This window comes from Heloderma suspectum, chromosome 2, assembly GCF_057233095.1.
Source record: "Heloderma suspectum isolate Gila_16-S chromosome 2, 16-S_ref, whole genome shotgun sequence".
Taxonomy (NCBI): Eukaryota; Metazoa; Chordata; class Lepidosauria; order Squamata; family Helodermatidae; genus Heloderma; species Heloderma suspectum.
Genome location: NC_139459.1, coordinates 47,553,204 through 47,569,000, shown reverse-complemented (window position 1 = coordinate 47,569,000; position 15,797 = coordinate 47,553,204). Strand labels below are relative to the sequence as shown.

The 15,797-nt window shown below is 42.9% G+C and overlaps 1 protein-coding gene, 1 long non-coding RNA gene and 1 other non-coding gene across 6 annotated transcripts in view; 1 reads left to right on the top strand and 2 right to left on the bottom strand.

The window, feature by feature from the left end:
* The window catches only part of AGGF1 (angiogenic factor with G-patch and FHA domains 1), a 45,142-nt gene extending 43,550 nt beyond the window's left edge, over positions 1-1,592 (top strand). For all 4 annotated transcript variants that reach the window (XM_084833421.1, XM_084833420.1, XM_084833423.1 and 1 more), the window contains one exon: positions 269-1,592. In XM_084833421.1, the coding sequence (XP_084689547.1) occupies positions 269-469 (201 nt within the window). In that variant the 3' untranslated portion in view covers positions 470-1,592. The remainder of the gene's footprint in view (positions 1-268) is intronic.
* Positions 869-5,785, bottom strand: LOC146352182 (uncharacterized). Its single transcript, XR_014787622.1, has 2 exons — positions 5,442-5,785; positions 869-2,739 (listed from the first exon to the last, which is right to left on the bottom strand). It is a non-coding gene; the product is annotated as an uncharacterized LOC146352182 (long non-coding RNA).
* Positions 2,926-3,058, bottom strand: LOC146352183 (small nucleolar RNA SNORA47). Its single transcript, XR_014788685.1, has one exon. It is a non-coding gene; the product is annotated as a small nucleolar RNA SNORA47 (small nucleolar RNA).
* Positions 5,786-15,797: the final 10,012 nt, after the last annotated feature.

Here is a 15,797-nt window from a genome sequence, read left to right as displayed (position 1 = left end):
GTATTGTCATCTGTCAAGATTTTTATAGTTTGAATTATGCTTGGCTACTAGCTACCCTGGTGTCTTATTAACAGGGTAAAATGAGTGAGAGAGGGAGAAAGTATTAAATGCATACATAGCAAATGCCCAAATATTAATTTAGCACAGTAAAGCAAACAACATTTTCAGGCTCTCATACAATGATTCTCTTAAGTCTGTCAAGATACTGAAGTTATGGAAAGCATGTTCATTATTGAATTTATGTTTATATGCATTCAATTCCTGACAGATCAAACTTCAGCTGCACAGAAAGCATGCAGGCCTAGGTGCAAGTACTCTTCTCTCTGCTGAAGAGGTTCAGATTCTCAACACTAAGAACAAAAGGAATTGGGAAAAAGCAAGAGAGAGATTTGCAGAAAACTTCCAAGATTCTAAAACACAGAAAAATGTACCAAAGGATCTGCCTTGGGTTAGAGAAACTGCAGAATGAAGTTCAGTTTAACATGTTTAAATAGTTAAAAGATTTTTATTTTATGCTAATGTGGAAGCTGGATTATTTGTAGTATATTTCTTAGACTGCAGTGTAGGCTCATTAACTGCAATTCATTGTTCAGTTTACATGCTGTTTTTGTTTAAAGCATACTTTTCAGTGCAAGATAAGCATGAATTAAAATGGTCTGGATCTTGATTGAAGGGATTTGGGGATTAGCATTGTGGAACATGTGGGTAATTTAGGAGGAAAGTCACTTGCTCATTATTTTTAATCCACCAGGTCAGTGAATGAAATATTTTTAAGCTGTTTTTGGACTCTTCGTGGATTTCATAGTGTATGGACTGATGCAAAAATGCCTTGTACATGTTCAGACTTTTTAGATTTTTAGAAAAAGAGCAGCACTGATACACCTCACTTCATTCCCATATGAATTACCAGTGTCTAACAATCCGTTAGTACATTTAAAATAGGCGGATTGTTGTCTATCACTGTTTTTGATGAGGAAATGTACAAAACATTGCAGTAAATACCTTTTTTTCTTCTGTGAAGAACTGTGAGAATTGTGTATAAAGCTTGTAGTGCCCTATTGAGGTAGCATTTTCAAAAACTGCCATGATATTCAAAACTGCTCTGCATATAAAGAATTGCATGGTACAGTCCTAGGACAGTACCTTCTAGAGAATTCAAGTGGGAGATCATATACTTCCTGGGTTAAAGAATTCTCTGAAAACCTAGCATACAGAGACACTCTAGCCTAGTCTAACTGTTGCAATATGTGCTACTTTTGTACATGCAGAGAATTCTGCAGTAGAGATATTCAGTAATGTATGTTGCAGCGGTACAGTCCAAGAGTTCTTGGATTCTTAAAGTGTAGATTGGCCTTAGTAAGTAGACTGCTATCTCCGTCTTCAAGATATGCTGCGGTAAGCCTTAAAGTCAATGGGATGGCTTAAGGGTTTCAGCAGACTAGCACTATTTATTACCTATTGGGCCTGTCATGTATCCATTGCTGGCAATGGAATTTAGGCCAGGAACCTTGGCTTTTCTTTCTTTTCTGCTTCAGAGCAGAAATTTGAACACCTATTTATTGAAATGTTAATAAACCAGTGCTTTCAACTTATGCTTTGTGAGTCCTTAGCTCATGAATGTGCTAGGCGCAGAGGAGTGGGTTCACATCAAGCGTCATTTGTATTTATCTGTTATGCTACTTGTACATATGGGTAGACCAATCTGATTTGGGAGTTACTTCAACTGGCCAGTAACTGAAAGGGTATGTACTTTATCATAGCATAACTTGCTCAGTTATAATTTTGGTTATTTAACAATTTGATTACTGAAGTGCTTGCACCAACTACTCCATGCAAAGTTTCCCTCTGATCTTCTGTACCTCTCCAGTGGCTTTGGAGGAACAAATGTCACTATTTAAGTGTTTGAGGTGTGGGGGAAGAAAGTTAATACTAAACAAGTTTAAGTTTCTTTTGAAACCAATTTAGACTCTTTTAAGATTGCAGCTAGAGTTCAGTTTGCTTCAGCAACTTACATTTTTAACTGATCAGAAATGACTTCATTCCCCAAGTGGCACCAGCTACAGCTTAAACTTGTCCCCTCCCTTGTCTTATGCTTCAACTTAACAGTGCAGTCTAGATTTATTGAAACTACTATGACTCTTGCTATTAAAGTACATTGCCCCTTAAGTATGGCACTTCACATTCCTTTTAGTCTCATAGTGCTACCATCCCACTACTAGTTTCTACAGTAGTCAGCTGTTTCTATGCAAACGAACAACAATTCATTTTAAATTGTGCATTGATGACACAGCCTTAAATCATGTGATGAGCTCACAAGTTTAGAGCACAAGAGCAAAATGAGACTTTAATCACATTTCTGGAGGAAAGTTTTACACTGTACTCTTTCACAGTAAAATCTGGAAAGACCGTTTTCAAAACACACACAGGTCAGTACTATAGATATGAGTATATAACCAGAAATACACACTTAAGATAGGTAAAAAGATGATGTAGGAGAATAAAGATGAGCTGAAGGGAGTTTTTCTACACCGACATGTCACTTAACTGCTAATAGGTCCCTTTAACATCCATTTAACACTTGTAGAAAGTAGAGGTACATTCACATAGTATTGCTTATTGTGGTTTAGAAAAACCCCGTGGTGTGTCGACAGAGCGTCCATTTTTTTAGATAGTATCCATAACTTTTGTATGGCAAAGCTCTTAACTGTGTCCAGCTTTTTCATGTTTTTCTTGCTCAACCTATTGAAGAAAAAAGATATTTATCTTTAAAATGTCTATAGTTTGACTTGTCTAAAAACAAATAGTCCATTGCTTCTAGTGCAGAAGCCTAAACTTAATGGAAGCTTCAGTGGCCTTATTTCTGCAAAGCTTCCATTAAATTTAGAGCTAAAAACTCTAGAGGATATAGACCCTTACACAGTGTTGGAAATATATGCAACAAGCAACAGTGTTCCTACACAGGTCAAAGGAACATGACTTGCTTTTGCACAATTTTGATTTTGGAGGTTGTAACCAATAAATGCAGTACATATAACTGCCTTATTTTCTCAGTCCTCCATAACTTGACACTAATTGATAGTGTTAAGAAATGCATTTGATATTCCAGTGGGTATTTTTGGCTGCAGCCATAATGAGAATCTGATATATCAAGAAGGTATTAATTTATTGTTGTCCAGCAACTAATGACATCAAGCCTGATACTTTCATGTTACCCCAGCACTACAGAAGCTTCTTTCCATTTCCTCCTTCCACACAAAGAAACTGCAAAGAAGCATGCCAGAAACATAATGGTCAAAGGAATCTTCCCACAAAGAACTAAGTGCATGTCTTTGAATTGAAAATTCCTTCGAAGAAAACAAGTATTCTTGCATTACATACTCCTGCGGTCTTGGGGCTTCACACATAGGGCAGGGGGAGAAAGTAAAGGAAGCCCTATAGTTTAACTGAGTTCATTTTACCTCTCCACCCCTCTGCCTCAAATTTTGCCTACCAATACCTAACCAAAGCCCAGGTTGCCAGGCTCCTAGCAAGTAGATAACTGGCTGATATACTGTGGCTTTGAAATGACATTCTAATATATGAATACAGTTTCCAATGGCATAAATTTACATTTGTGAACCAACAAGGCTTCCCTATACGAATTGCCATATCTGATTTTTACAAATATACAGCTGATGTGTATGTATGCATATGCATAGATCAGGGTGGGCAATTTGCACGCCAAAACATCTGAAAGGCCACAAATTCCCATTGGCCCTAGCCAACACAGCCAGTGATGAGGGATGACAGGAGTTGTAGAGCAAAACAGTTGGGGGGCCACAAGTTGCTCACCCCCAGTATAGGTACAGATTCTCCCCTGCCCCCCAGCTCCAATTAAGCTTGGCTTCAAGGGAAGGCTTTTTCCAAGCCAAATTACAGCACAGGAGAGCAATGGGGAGGGGAGTCCTAGTCAACAGCTGGTAGGCCACTGCGTGAACAGAATGCTGGCCTAGATAGACACTTGGTCTGATACAGCATGGCTCTTATGTGTTCCTAGCACGGTTAATCCTTTCCTCATCAAGGCTGCCCCCACCACACACTGATACAGACAACCCTTCCAAGCTCTGTTGCTATAGAAGGCACCTGATTTAGCAGTATGGTAGAATCTGCACACACTACCCTTTTGAATAGTGGATCTCTTTTTTAAACCCTGGGTGTTGGACAGTTGCATGTACAGCGTGCAACTGCTGAAGACAACATAAGCGAAGCTTGGAATCACTGCGGCTCCCTGCTTGGGCAAATGTGGACAGTTTCTGCTGCAACACAGCTACTCCTCTGGAAATCAGAACAGATACAGCTTCTATACATGCACTTCAAGATGGTTGGTGCTTTAAAAAAAAAGTTACAACTTGCCAAAACTATGAATACACACTGATCATTAAGACCACTGTGCAACAAGATTCTGAGTTTTACTAATGCCAGTATTAAGTCTATGCTCAATATGAACTGTAGCACCAAAGAGAATAGGATTTCATCCGGACTTTCAATGCTGCACAGAACTCTAAGCAAACACTTTTCTCGAAGATCCAGGGAGTTCTGAAAAGCTCCGTTCTTCGTCATCACTGGCTCATTAAAGCAGAGTTACTGGGCTCACGGCATCGTGCTCTGCTGTGAAAGCTCCGATCCCAGAAGTACCGGCCTGGTCACTCGTTAATCAGGCCTGGCGTACACAGGAGGCAGAGCGAGGTGGGAATGCAAGGCTCACAGCTTTCCAACGCTCCTCTACGCTTACAATCAAAACTTCCTGGAGGTAGAAAACTAATGCAACAGAGCGAGATCTGGACCAGAATCTGTCCTTTCTCTTTGATGTGCTAGTTTTATTACGTTGGGGAACGTTCAAAAATGGAATCGGCTCCCTACAGTCTAAAGTTCTTTTGCACACATATAGCACGGGCCTTAGGTGGGGTTCTTGCGCCACTGCGATGGGTGCTCAGCTCCTTTCCTACACGGCCCACGCGAGAACACTGAGACAAAGCGGGAACGGCCCATACTGTGGCTCCGCCTCATGCCATCAACCTTTGGGAAACCGGATTAATACTAGCGCGTGGGCGGGGTGGGTGGAATCGTTACTCCGGAAGCAAGCAGAACTTCACTTCAATGAGTCCCGGGCCCATCAGCGAGGAAAATGAACTCTGCGCGTGGTCAGAGGCACCCTGCTATTCCAGAGGCCTCACTTAAGCCTTGGTCATACTCCCCTTCCGCAAAAGCTTTAAAGTAAGACGAGGGTAGATAGTCACTGAAGCAAGACACGGCGGGATACTTCATTAGCCGTCAGCCTCGCCCAACCTGGACCCTACTGGTGTTTTGGCCTGAACTCCTATTATTCCCTGGGAATGATGGGACTTGCATTCCAACCAATTTGGAGGGCAGCAGGTTGGGAAAGGCTGCATTAAGCTACTTACCCAGTTTGCAGAGAAAAAAGGAACGGTGATCGTTTAAAAAAAAAAAAGCAACCCTCAAACAAAATAGGGAGGTGGGGTCTCTGCGGAGCGTTTGCAGAGCCCTTTGCGGATTCCCCGATTATATTTGGGGACTTCAGCCACTCTCGTTCCGCTTCCGCCGCCTCCTGCTTGCAATCTCGTCTTACTCCGGTTCACTGCTTGGAGCGCCTTTCAAATTACTTCCCTTTTCCATGGCAGATTTGCCAAACCTGACACAGTTCTGGCCCGCCCACCCAATTTTCTTTCCAATAACTCCGGGGGGGGGGTGTATACATTACCCCCTCCCCGCAAAAAGCCTTGTGTCTGATCTGATACAAAGCAATCCTCGTTAAAAACTTTGGAAAGAAAACCGTAACAATCCCAAGATTCCCCCTAAAAGTGCATCACGTGCTTTTTTCTTAAAGAAGTCGTGCTCAATTTTGTCTGCTCTACTCCGTACAAAAATAAATTGTCGTTGAAAACGCATTTAAAGGCATGCCGTTTCTTCTCTTCGTAAACATATCTAAATTATTTTGCAAAAAACATTTTTTAAATCGTTTGCAAAAAGAAGTTGCAAGTATCGTCGTTTGGAGCTCAAAAGTGATTATAAACAATCATCATGCACATGCTACATACACAATTAGGGGACTGGGTAAAATCCATGAAATCAAAAAGGGATCCTCATGATTTCATATGATTTTTAAAGGGGAGACCAACAAAACCACCATCCAATCACAGAGTACATGTACTCCGTGGACTGAACCAGAAAAATCACAGATCCACCACTCCTGGGTGCAGCCATGGCACAAAAATGGATCTTAGGCAGGGATCCTCATGATTTTTACAAGAAAAATATGCGCAAACACTATCGTATCAGAGAACACATCCACCTCCACTGACTGAACCACAAAAATCACGGCCCTGCCACTCATCGGCGCTGCCACAGCACAAAAATGTGGATTAAAGGCAGGGATCCACAGGGATCCTCATGATTTTTACAGGAAAAATCCCTCAAACCACAATGTAATCACAGACTACATCTTCCTCTACAGACTGGACCATGAAAATCACAGATCAGCCACTCGTGGGCACATCCATGGCGCAAAAACATGGAACCAAGGCAAGAGTCCTCTTGATTTCATACGATTTTTACAGAACAAATCCCCCAAACCACAATCAAATCACAGAGCACATCTGCCTCCACTGAATGAACCTGAAAAATCAGGGCTCCGCTGCTCATGGGCATAGCCATGGGACAAAAACATGGATCCAAGGCAGGGATCCTCGGGGATCCTCATGATTTTTCCAGGGAAAGGCCCCCCAAACACCATCATATCGCAGAACACATCTATCCCAGGGAATGAGTGACAAAAAATATAGATTTGGGGTTCATAGCACCATTATGTTATAAAACCAAGAATAAGACACACAATTCAATAAGGATCTTCTGGATTTTTATATTGGTTCCTCCCCATCAAAGCACAGAACTCATCTTTGTCCAAGAATGCACACTCAGAATCCCAGATCCGCTCCTTCCCAGCAGATCCCAGATCTTCTGCTTCACCTCAAATGGTGTGAACCATTTATGCAAGGCATGGATCCTGATCGATCATCCACTACATTTTACATGTAGTGCATCCAAAATCAAAGCTGAATCACAAAGTCCATGTTAGTGGCATGGATCCTATATTCCTCAGCTCCAGGATGGCAAGAAAAAATTAGATTCAAGATGCAGTTCCTTATGGATCCTCTGGATTTTAATATAGTGTCTCCACAAATGCACCATTACATCACAGATCACACCCATGGCCACAGAGCAAAGTATTAGAATTCTTGATCCTGTACTTTAGAATTCCTAGTTTTAGCACTGGGGGGGGGGGGTGTTTGGGGTGGGGGTGTCAGATTCCTATATCTTTAAAAGCAGCACAACATACATAAATTCAACAGGAACAGATGTCCTGGGCCCCATCTATATAGCACCGCTTTGACTCCCCACTCCGTCGCAACTGCGCAGCAATGTGGCTTCGAGTCAACATGCCCTGCGATACACTCACAATGTACTGTGTGCTTCCCTTACAGACTCGCCGTGCCCCCCCCCATTTTACTGAAATGCGCAGCTGTACAGTCCGATGAGTTTGGGGGTATGACACTTCAGTGGCTCTTTCATATTTCAGGGGCTCTGCTATGCCTTTCCGTCCCTTTTTAGGTAAAAAGTGGGTGTTTTGTGCTCCTTCATTTCCGCACCATCAGTTTGACAGTTCCCCAGCCTGAGACCCTCGCGATGGTTCACACTCACAAGCGTTAGCGCTACATGCCTAGCCATCTCTCCAAAATGGTGGCCGGAGCGATGCTGGTCCTTCCCCAAGACCACCCCAGCCCTTGGGTACCGAGTCCACAACCATTGCAAAGATAAGAAGCTGCAAAACTGTGCGAAAGTGTCATTAAATAGATGAAAACGCCCCTCTGTGCCTCTGTAACTGCACAGCTGTGAAGGGATGGGGGGAGCAAAAGGGGCGTCACAGAGTGACGCAGCCACTACGCACGCCTACAACACGCCCACTGCAAAATGCAAAGTTGATTCGGGGAAGGAACAGATGGCCCGCAACAGAGGGGAAACCCACAGCAAACCAAAAAAACTCAGTACAATGACTCCTTGGAACTCCGCATTTTCCGGGTGAAAACCACGGATGGCTGTGAAGTTTTCATCATTTATCACGAGGACTACATCATCTATCATGAGGGACCTCGACTTGCACCCACCCTGGAGTAAAAGCCCGGTGTAGATGGGGCCCTGGTCAGTTCTGTGCTTTTTCCAACAATATGATAATCTTTTTGAGATGGGCCAGCAAACTGTACACAGTATTCTAAATGTGGCTGTGTCAGCCTTGTAAGTAAGCCCACAAAAACTAGCCTGCAGGGGTTTGTTTGTTTGTTTGTTTGTTTGTTTTTATTAGCCTGCATTAGTATGCTGGCCATGGAGGAAGAGAAGCCCCCTTATCCACAGCAAGCATGGAAATGTGGGCTATGCTCTAGCAAGGTAGTAAAAACTATTGCCTTCTCACAACTGCTTTCTGACGAAGCACAGCCAGCATGATCCATCTTTCCCTCACCAGCCTACTGCGTTTCTGTGCTGGTGACTGAGGAGGTGCCTTTCCTTCCTCTGCAGCTAGCACAGAAACCATGCAACCAGTCCACTCACTTAGCTGTGTGGAATTCCATGCACTCGCTCACATAGAATTCCTGGTTACCTATGGTGACCAGGCGAGTTGTTAAATAAAAGGCCAAGCCGGGCCTGTAGATTTAAACGATGGCACTGTTACTTGTTTTCTTTTCAGTCCCTTTCTGAATAATTCCTAGCAAAGAATGTGGCTGTTTACTATCTCACCTCATAGAACTGATGCTTTCAATGAGCTTCCTGCTCTGGCTCCAGGATCTCTTTCCTAGGTAGTCATAGCCAAATTAGACCTTCTTAATATATATAAGTCGCTTGTTTTTTTTGTCCCAGTGAGCATCACTTCATGCTTACTTACACTGAATCTTAGCCTACTCATCTAGTTTGGAGAAAGCCTTTTAGAACTATTCAGTCCTCTTGGGATTTCACCATCTTGAATACTAATTGATGTTATCTACAGCCTTGGGCACTTCACTGATTATCCCCACCTCTACAGCTTTAATGAATGAGTAAAATACCACCTGTCCTCGATGGACTGCACAGTTTACTATCCTAAATTATGAACTGTCCATTCATTCCTACCCCCTCTTTCCTGATTTTAACCATTTCCTGAACCTGATCCTTAAAACCTGTCCTTTTATCCCATAACTTTTATGTTTCTTCAGGAGCATTATTATTGTGCTCTTGACCAGCATGCAGTTGCTATTTCACTGACATCTGTGGTAATAGGGGCAAAGGCCCTCGGTTCGGTTCATTGGCTAGCTGATGGTCCAATAAATCAACTAGACATGGGTAAGCTTCTGGATCAGACATGTGTTTATTACGAGGCTCACAGGCACTCTGTCAGCAAAGGGGCAGAGAGCCCCGAGTGTTCAGTGGGGCAAGCTTTTATACAGAGAAATATGTCACATATAGGGAAGAACTCCAGCCATGCTCTAGTAGCTGCATTACTTGGAAGCATTCACACAGTCCGTTATCTGAAAAGGGACTGAATGTTCTTTCCCTGGACCAGGGTGGAAGCTTGCCAGCTACTGACACTCAGTTACTGCACAAAATACAATGTTATCAACCCGCAGCCTGGGGAGGAATCCATCCTCCCTTACAATTCTCAGAGAAACTGCTGATAGGCTGTAATTTGCTTCTTACAGACTACGATGCCAACAACATGGAGTAACTCTGGTTCATACTAAACACAAACCATTCTGGGGTACACATAGCATACTAGGGGTGAGGTTAAAGGATTCTTTCCACAATCCACCCCTTGATCCAAATAGTAGTCTTAGTACAATCTTGGATCATGAATAGAATTCTTTAAGTTTAAGGTGATGGACTGGATAACTGCACATTTCAATTGGGGGTGGCTCATTTACAGGCATAGCTGCATACCAGCTTGTAGGAAGTTTACAGCATTTATATAATGGAGAAATAAGGCTTATACAACATTGCACAAAGCATGGAATAGCAATGACTAACACAAGAATAATAACACACCATCTCTATTGGGTCATTCCAGGCCTTGGATTACTGCTAGAAAAGATGGGTAAGGGCCATTCAAATGCTATGCATTTCCTTGGTGCATATAGGACATTTCTTTTTGAAAGATGTCATGGTTCATAGGGCTGGAATCAGGTCAGTATCACTGGGCCCTTGCCAAGGCCCACACTGCAGTAGGTCGGTGTGGAGCCTCCTGGCCCAACTGCTCCTTCTTGGTGTTGTAGCCTGTGTTCCTACCCTTTCCAAGTAAGGGAGGAGAAAGGAGAAGGCACAGTAACCCATATACCTTGTCCTCTCTCTCTCTCTCTCTCTCTCCCTCCCTGGAAGGGGATGCTGACTGGGCCTAGAAGAGGAGAGGAGAACGAATGGGCAGCTAGGTGGCCATGGCAGCAGCCAGGAGATGGACCCATTCAGAGAGGGAGGCTCCCTGAGCATTCAGCTCAAAGCTCCCCCACACACCCTGCCCCCCCCCAGAACTGGCACTGCTGGAGCAGCATGCTTCTCACACTGCCAGTTTCACTAAGGGGCGGATTAGTAAAGGAATCCTGATTATCTTTCAGAGCTGTGTATTGCTGTTCTAACTCCATCTTTAGGCAGTCAGTTCTTTCTGCTGTGAATTCGTGTGGAATGTAAATATGCCTGCATATTCATACAGAATTTATACCTTTGCCCAAACATCAACTGGTTTTTATGGACAGTTGCACCACACTGCGAAAGATACATCTGTATTGCAAAAATAGTGTGAATGTGCATTTGCACGGGGACACAACCCCTGCTCATAACATGGTTGTCTGTATCCATCTTGAGTAGGGAAAACTGTGAAAACCACAGGCACAGTTTTATGTGTGAGGATCACCCATATACATATTTCAGTGCACACGCAACATTCACAAGGTGTCGTGCAGCTGAAGGCCAGAGAAATCAAAGTGGAGGCTATGATTGTCTTACGTGGCCATGTACGGGAGGCTTCATACATTTTCCATGCTAAACATTTTCTGTGTCAAATGCACATTTTAAGGCTGCAATCCCACTGACGTGACCGCTTACAAACTGCCAAAAAATGACACAAAGCTGTATAAAATGTGCATATGCTAATTTATATGTATATATGCACATGTGGAAATAATTATTATAACTTAAATAGAAATACAGTACATCTTACCATAGTGTAGAAAGCTGTGACCAGGTGACCTGCGTGCCTTGCTTAGCCTGCTGTCCAAGACCTTATGGTTGATGGGCAACTTCAAGGCCCCTGCTGCTCTCCTTCCTATGGTTCTTTGACCTTAAACAGACTTGGACTGGACAGCCCTTCAAAGAGAGGACTGTGCTCTATAAAAGTGGACATATGGCCACCCTAAATCCTACACCCACTTTCCTGGGAGTAAGCCCCACTGAACTCAGTAGGACTTAATGTCTGAATAGACATGCATATGACTGTGTTGTACACCAGCTTTGAAAAATATATTTGGAGAGGAAAGTTTCAGCTGCAAAGTTTGTGTTGCAGTTGACTGACAATTCTCATCTAACAGTCATGGAGACTGCAGTTGATCTGTTTATGAGCAAATTAAAGTATCTGTTTCTGTTTGATGTTCTAAGGAACATGACGTCAAGCTAAAAAAACAATAAACAAATCTTCTCTTCCCTTTCCAATAATCCTTCCTTTGCATTGTCTACACTGCAGTAATTAGCTGAGGAAGAACATTCTATTCTGATGTGTTTAAAAGGCCATGAAACATTTGTGTACTTTATAGAAACATTGTCAGCTGATTTGATCTTTAGCGCTAGAATGTTAGACGGTAACTGTGATAACAGTTGGCATAATCATAATGATTTAAAAGGTCACTTTACATTGACAGCTATATGCTCAAGTGACAGAACAGAAGCTTGTTTTCAAAAGGCACTGCTTACTTTGGCACTGTGCAATTCTTATTTCTTATTATTTATTATTATATGTAGTACATTTCTAATCCACCCAATAACTAATGTTCTCTGGGAGGATTGCAACCAGTTAAAAAACTAAAATGCCATTTTAAAACACAGTTAAAAATATAAAATACAATACAAATATTTAAAAGAATACAACATAATGTGAAACAATCAACAGCACAGGAATCGATAAAACAGCCATAATAATCTGCATATAGAAGGGGAAGAAATGGAAGCAGTGACAGATTTTATTTTCTTGGGCTCCAAGATCATCGCAGACGGTGACTGTAGCCATGAAATTAAAAGACGCTTGCTCCTTGGGAGGAAAGCTATGGCAAACCTAGACAGCATAGTAAGAAGCAGAGACATCACCTTGCCGGCAAAGGTTCGTATAATCAAAGCTATGGTTTTCCCAGTAGCAACGTATGGCTGTGAGAGCTGGACTATAAGGAAGGCTGAGCTCTGAAGAATTGATGCTTTCGAACTGTGGTGCTGGAGAAGACTCTTACGAGTCCCCTGGACAGCAAGGAGGTCAAATCAGTCCATCCTAAAGGAAATCAACCCTGAGTGCTCATTGGAAGGACAGATCCTGAAGCTGAAGCTCAAATATTTTGGCCACCTAATGCAAAGAGAAAAGTCTCTGGAAAAGACCCTGATGCTGGGAAAGATTGAAGGCAAAAGGAGAAGGGGACAGCAGAGGATGAGATGGCTAGATAGCATCACTGATGCAACGAATATGAATTTGAGCACACTCCAGGAGAGAGCAGAGGACAGGAAGGCCTGGTGTGCTATGGTCCATGGGGTCACGAAGAGTCGGACATGACTTAACGACTCAACAACAACAAAGGTGGCTAAAATGGCTGGGAGAAAAGAAAGGTCTTTGCGATAACAACGTAGGTGCCAGGTAAACCTCTTTGGGGAGTTTATTCCATAAGTGTGGTGCCACCATCGAGTAGGCCCCCTCTCTTCTAGCCACCTGCCTAGCTTATTTCAAGATCAGCATCCTGCACACTCTTTTAGAATCATGGGAATTGCCAACTTTCATTTTTTAATTATTATTTTTTTCACTTTTAATAATGGATTATTCGTGTTTATTTCTCTATGTGCTAAGTAGGGGTGTTGAACCTCTGGCCCGTGGGCTAAATCTGGCCCACCTGGGGTCCCAATCCAGTCCTTCGAGGTTCCCCCGATGATCGTGCCTCCTTCCCCTGGCCCCACCCCTTTTCCCCGGGCCATCAATCATTTGGTGGTTTCCTGGCTTTCCCCCCTCATTGTAAAAGGTTGAAACACCTCTCCTAAGACTTACTTCACCACATGTTCATCTATGAAGGGAACTGGGACATTTCCATTCTTTACATCAACAAGCAATCTGTATTCTGATGTTTCTATTCTCACAATATTTCAGCCCACCATCTTGAGAACAGTATGAAACCCATGATGCAGTAGGAAACTGAAAAATGTCACTCTCATTATAAATTCAGTGTTTCTGCATTCTTAAGAATTACTCATTCTATGCCGTTGTGCAAGCTTGATATGTGAAATACACATACATGCAATAATCTGCTGACTTCCAGTACATGGCCATATGCTCTGTTGCCTCGCTTGGTTCCGAATAGGCAGAATGTATAGTCTGTTTCTTCAGGAAGTTCAAAGCAGCGCTAGTTGTGACTGATATTTCATTTTTTTGTCAAGTAGGTTTTAGGATGGTATGCTGCTTCAGTCAAGAACCTATTACTGAAGACAGTAGTTCCCAACCAGTTCTCACATTCTTCACGATTTTTATCCCAGCTGGGTGGTTCTCTTCAAGGCTTTTCACCTTGGATAGCTCCTTTAGAGTTCTCACTAGTTCTGACTGAAACGTGGAGCGGATTCATCGCCCCACTAACATGCGGAGCCGCCACACACTTTGGCACAGGGGTGTGTTGAATCTCTTTCAGCTTGACAGCCAAATTCAATTTTGGAGAAACTTTTGGGGGCCACATTCCAGTGGTCGGCAGGAAGAAAGGCAAAGGAGGCAGGGCCAAAGACAAAAGGGGTGGGGCAAAGTACCAAAAATACCAGCGAATTTTAGCTGAAAGCTCTTCCTGCTAGTAACTAAGCCTTAGGAGAGGAGTTTCCACCTTTTAGAATGGAGGAAAACTGTACAAAAGCTGGGAAACCACCAAGTGATTGGTGACTGGAGGAAAGGAGGTGAGGTCAAATGAAGGGTGTATGGCCACCTAGGGAACCTCTGAGGGCCATGTTGGGATCTCAAGAGGGCCAGATTTGGCTTCTGGGGCTGAGGTTCCCCACCCCTGTTCTTAAGGTATTGCCTGACCGTGGATGTGGCTTTTTTTTACAGACAAGCATGGCTTACTTTGTTTTTTCTACATAAAATAGTTTTGCATCACTACATCTAGAATAAGAGGGTCACACCTTGTATGGAAGGTTTACACCGCATTACCTTCCCTCCTGCAGTTAACCTGTATCAACAAGGGGAAAAAGTTTCAATCTTCTTAGGCTAATTCATACATCTCCAACTGTGTGAAGCAGTCTTCACTTCTTGATTGGTATCCTGGGGTGGCCCAAACCAGGTTGTAAAAATGAATTCTATTCTTTTCCTCCACTATTCCCATTGTTTTAGAATCTTATTTCCATCTCTGATGCAACTAAATAGCTGGGAGAACTCACACCGATTCCTCAGCATTTTGTAATTAAATACATTAGTCCAACTTCAGCAACTTCCATACTGTGTAGTACTTGCGTCTAGATTGATTCAGGCTCCCTATTTTCCACCGCACTTTGGTGCATTCTGCGAAACTAAAGACAACTTGGTATGAAATTGAATTTTTTTAAAAGATGATCTTTTTCTAATTTACCTTCTCTGATCATGTTTTCCAATTCCTTTCCAATTTCACGTCTCTCCATGCTTTTGATTTTCACTTTTCCCCCCACTGAGCACTGCTAACTGCTGTATGTCAGTATGTTTCTCCTGGAGAAACAGCAAGAATGGTAAACATGTCTATTGCTGCCTGTATCTGCACTGTTAAATCAACTTCATGCAGCCTAAGCAGACAAAGAAAAGCTCCCTAGCAGTTCCTTTTCTTGAGGCGAGCCTAACTCATATGTAGATAATAACAGTATTAGTACATCAGGGGCCAAAGTAACATCACTAGTGCATTGGATTTGGAGACACTAGGTGGCAATTGCATATGCCATGGCCACACTGGTGTTACACTTGTTTTTTCCACATTAAATGTATAATGTGTGAATAGCAAACTCATGTCACTAAACACACAGTTGACATGCTGAAGAACCATGGTCAATCAGGCCTCTTCAGCATGTAACCTCAAGTACCTAGCCAGATTTATTTGTTTACAGCAGGGGAAAAAAACTGGTATGGCTGCAACAAATACAATTTGCATAAAGTGAGTATGAGATGCAAAGCAGCTTTTACACATTGGCGTGCAAATGCTTATTTATTTATTTGCAACATTTGTATACCGCTCCACATCTAGACAGGTTCCAGAGTTGTTGTTGTTCAGTCGTTCAGTCGTGTCCGACTCTTCGTGACCCCATGGACCATAGCACGCCAGGCCTTCCTGTCCTGCGCTCTCTCCCGGAGCGTGCTCAAGTTCATATTCGTTGCATCCGTGATGCTATCTAGCCATCTCATCCTCTGCCGTCTCCTTCTCCTTTTGCCTTCAGTCTTTCCCAGCATCAGGGTCTTTTCCAGGGAGTTTTCTCTTCGCATTAGGTGGCCAAAA